The sequence below is a fragment of the Penaeus monodon genome, chromosome 33 (assembly GCF_015228065.2).
Source record: "Penaeus monodon isolate SGIC_2016 chromosome 33, NSTDA_Pmon_1, whole genome shotgun sequence".
Taxonomy (NCBI): Eukaryota; Metazoa; Arthropoda; class Malacostraca; order Decapoda; family Penaeidae; genus Penaeus; species Penaeus monodon.
In genome coordinates this window covers 24705928-24706936 of record NC_051418.1, presented here as the reverse complement: position 1 = coordinate 24706936, position 1009 = coordinate 24705928, and the positions used below count along the sequence as shown (strand labels likewise).

The following is a 1009-nucleotide window of genomic DNA, read 5'->3' as shown; positions in this document are numbered from 1 at the left end:
TTTAATCTCATTCTCTTTCTCTCTTTCCTTTATTTATCAATGATGCTTTCTTCAAGACAAGGGGTCATTTTACGACTGCCATGTTACCTTTTGTGTGTGTCGTGTGTTGAGTTCCTGGACAGCACACAGGTGTTTTTCATGTTGAACGTCTAGCTTACTGCGCCATTCTGCTTCCATCTGCTCCAGTTCAGCAGAGTGGGCACGACTAAGGTCTTCCCTCTGTTAGAAAGAGTGAGAATCAACATTATGAGAATATGTTACGTATGTAAATAAAGATATCAAACAATAAATCATATAAAAATTAAGAGTTACAAAACCAGATTATAACTTCATCTGTTATAACTTCAACTCATTTGCTAGGGGTAACTATGACTCTCAGTGTCAAAATAAATTGCCTAAACGTATAGTCACTTGGTTCTATAATGTTAACAGAATTTTACTGCATTACCTGTGCCTGTTGCTCCTCTGCGAACTTGGCCATATCTTTGCGCTGTTTCTCCAGAACTGTTGGAAATAAGTGGGTTTATATTAGATGATGATAAAAGTAAAAACACAATGACATTAAGAAAATGTACCGTGAAAAACAAAAAACATAAAAATCCCACTTTAACACAAGTGGAAAAGATAACCATGTTCCTATTTTTAAACATGACTTAAGGGAATATACATTGTGCAGATGTATAATTTCAAACAGAATATACATTGTACAAAGTATAATTTCCTATAATAAAAAAGCAAATTCGTTCAGTTCATGGACTGACTAATTATTATTTTTTTTTTTAGAAAAAGACGGTACACCGAAATAAAACATGACTCAGCAGACTTCATATGAAAATACCCAACTTAAAACTAACATAACTTCGGATGCAAACACCTCCAAAAATTGCGAATGACGTGTAACTACACCCAGAAAATTAAGATAAACTACAACGCAAAAGTAACACACTAGTCAAACAAATAATATAATATCAAACCAGAGTTGTATAAAATTAGTTTCCCTTCCGACAGG

At 33.7% G+C, this 1009-nt stretch overlaps 1 protein-coding gene across 1 annotated transcript in view; it reads right to left on the bottom strand.

Annotated features, from left to right (window-relative positions):
* Nucleotides 1-1009, bottom strand: part of LOC119594181 (restin homolog) — a gene marked incomplete at its 5' end in the record, with an annotated part of 24204 nt that overhangs the window by 6450 nt on the left and 16745 nt on the right. Inside the window, 2 exon segments of the mRNA XM_037943251.1 lie at nt 88-219; nt 449-504. Of these exon segments, the coding sequence (XP_037799179.1) occupies nt 88-219; nt 449-504 (188 nt within the window).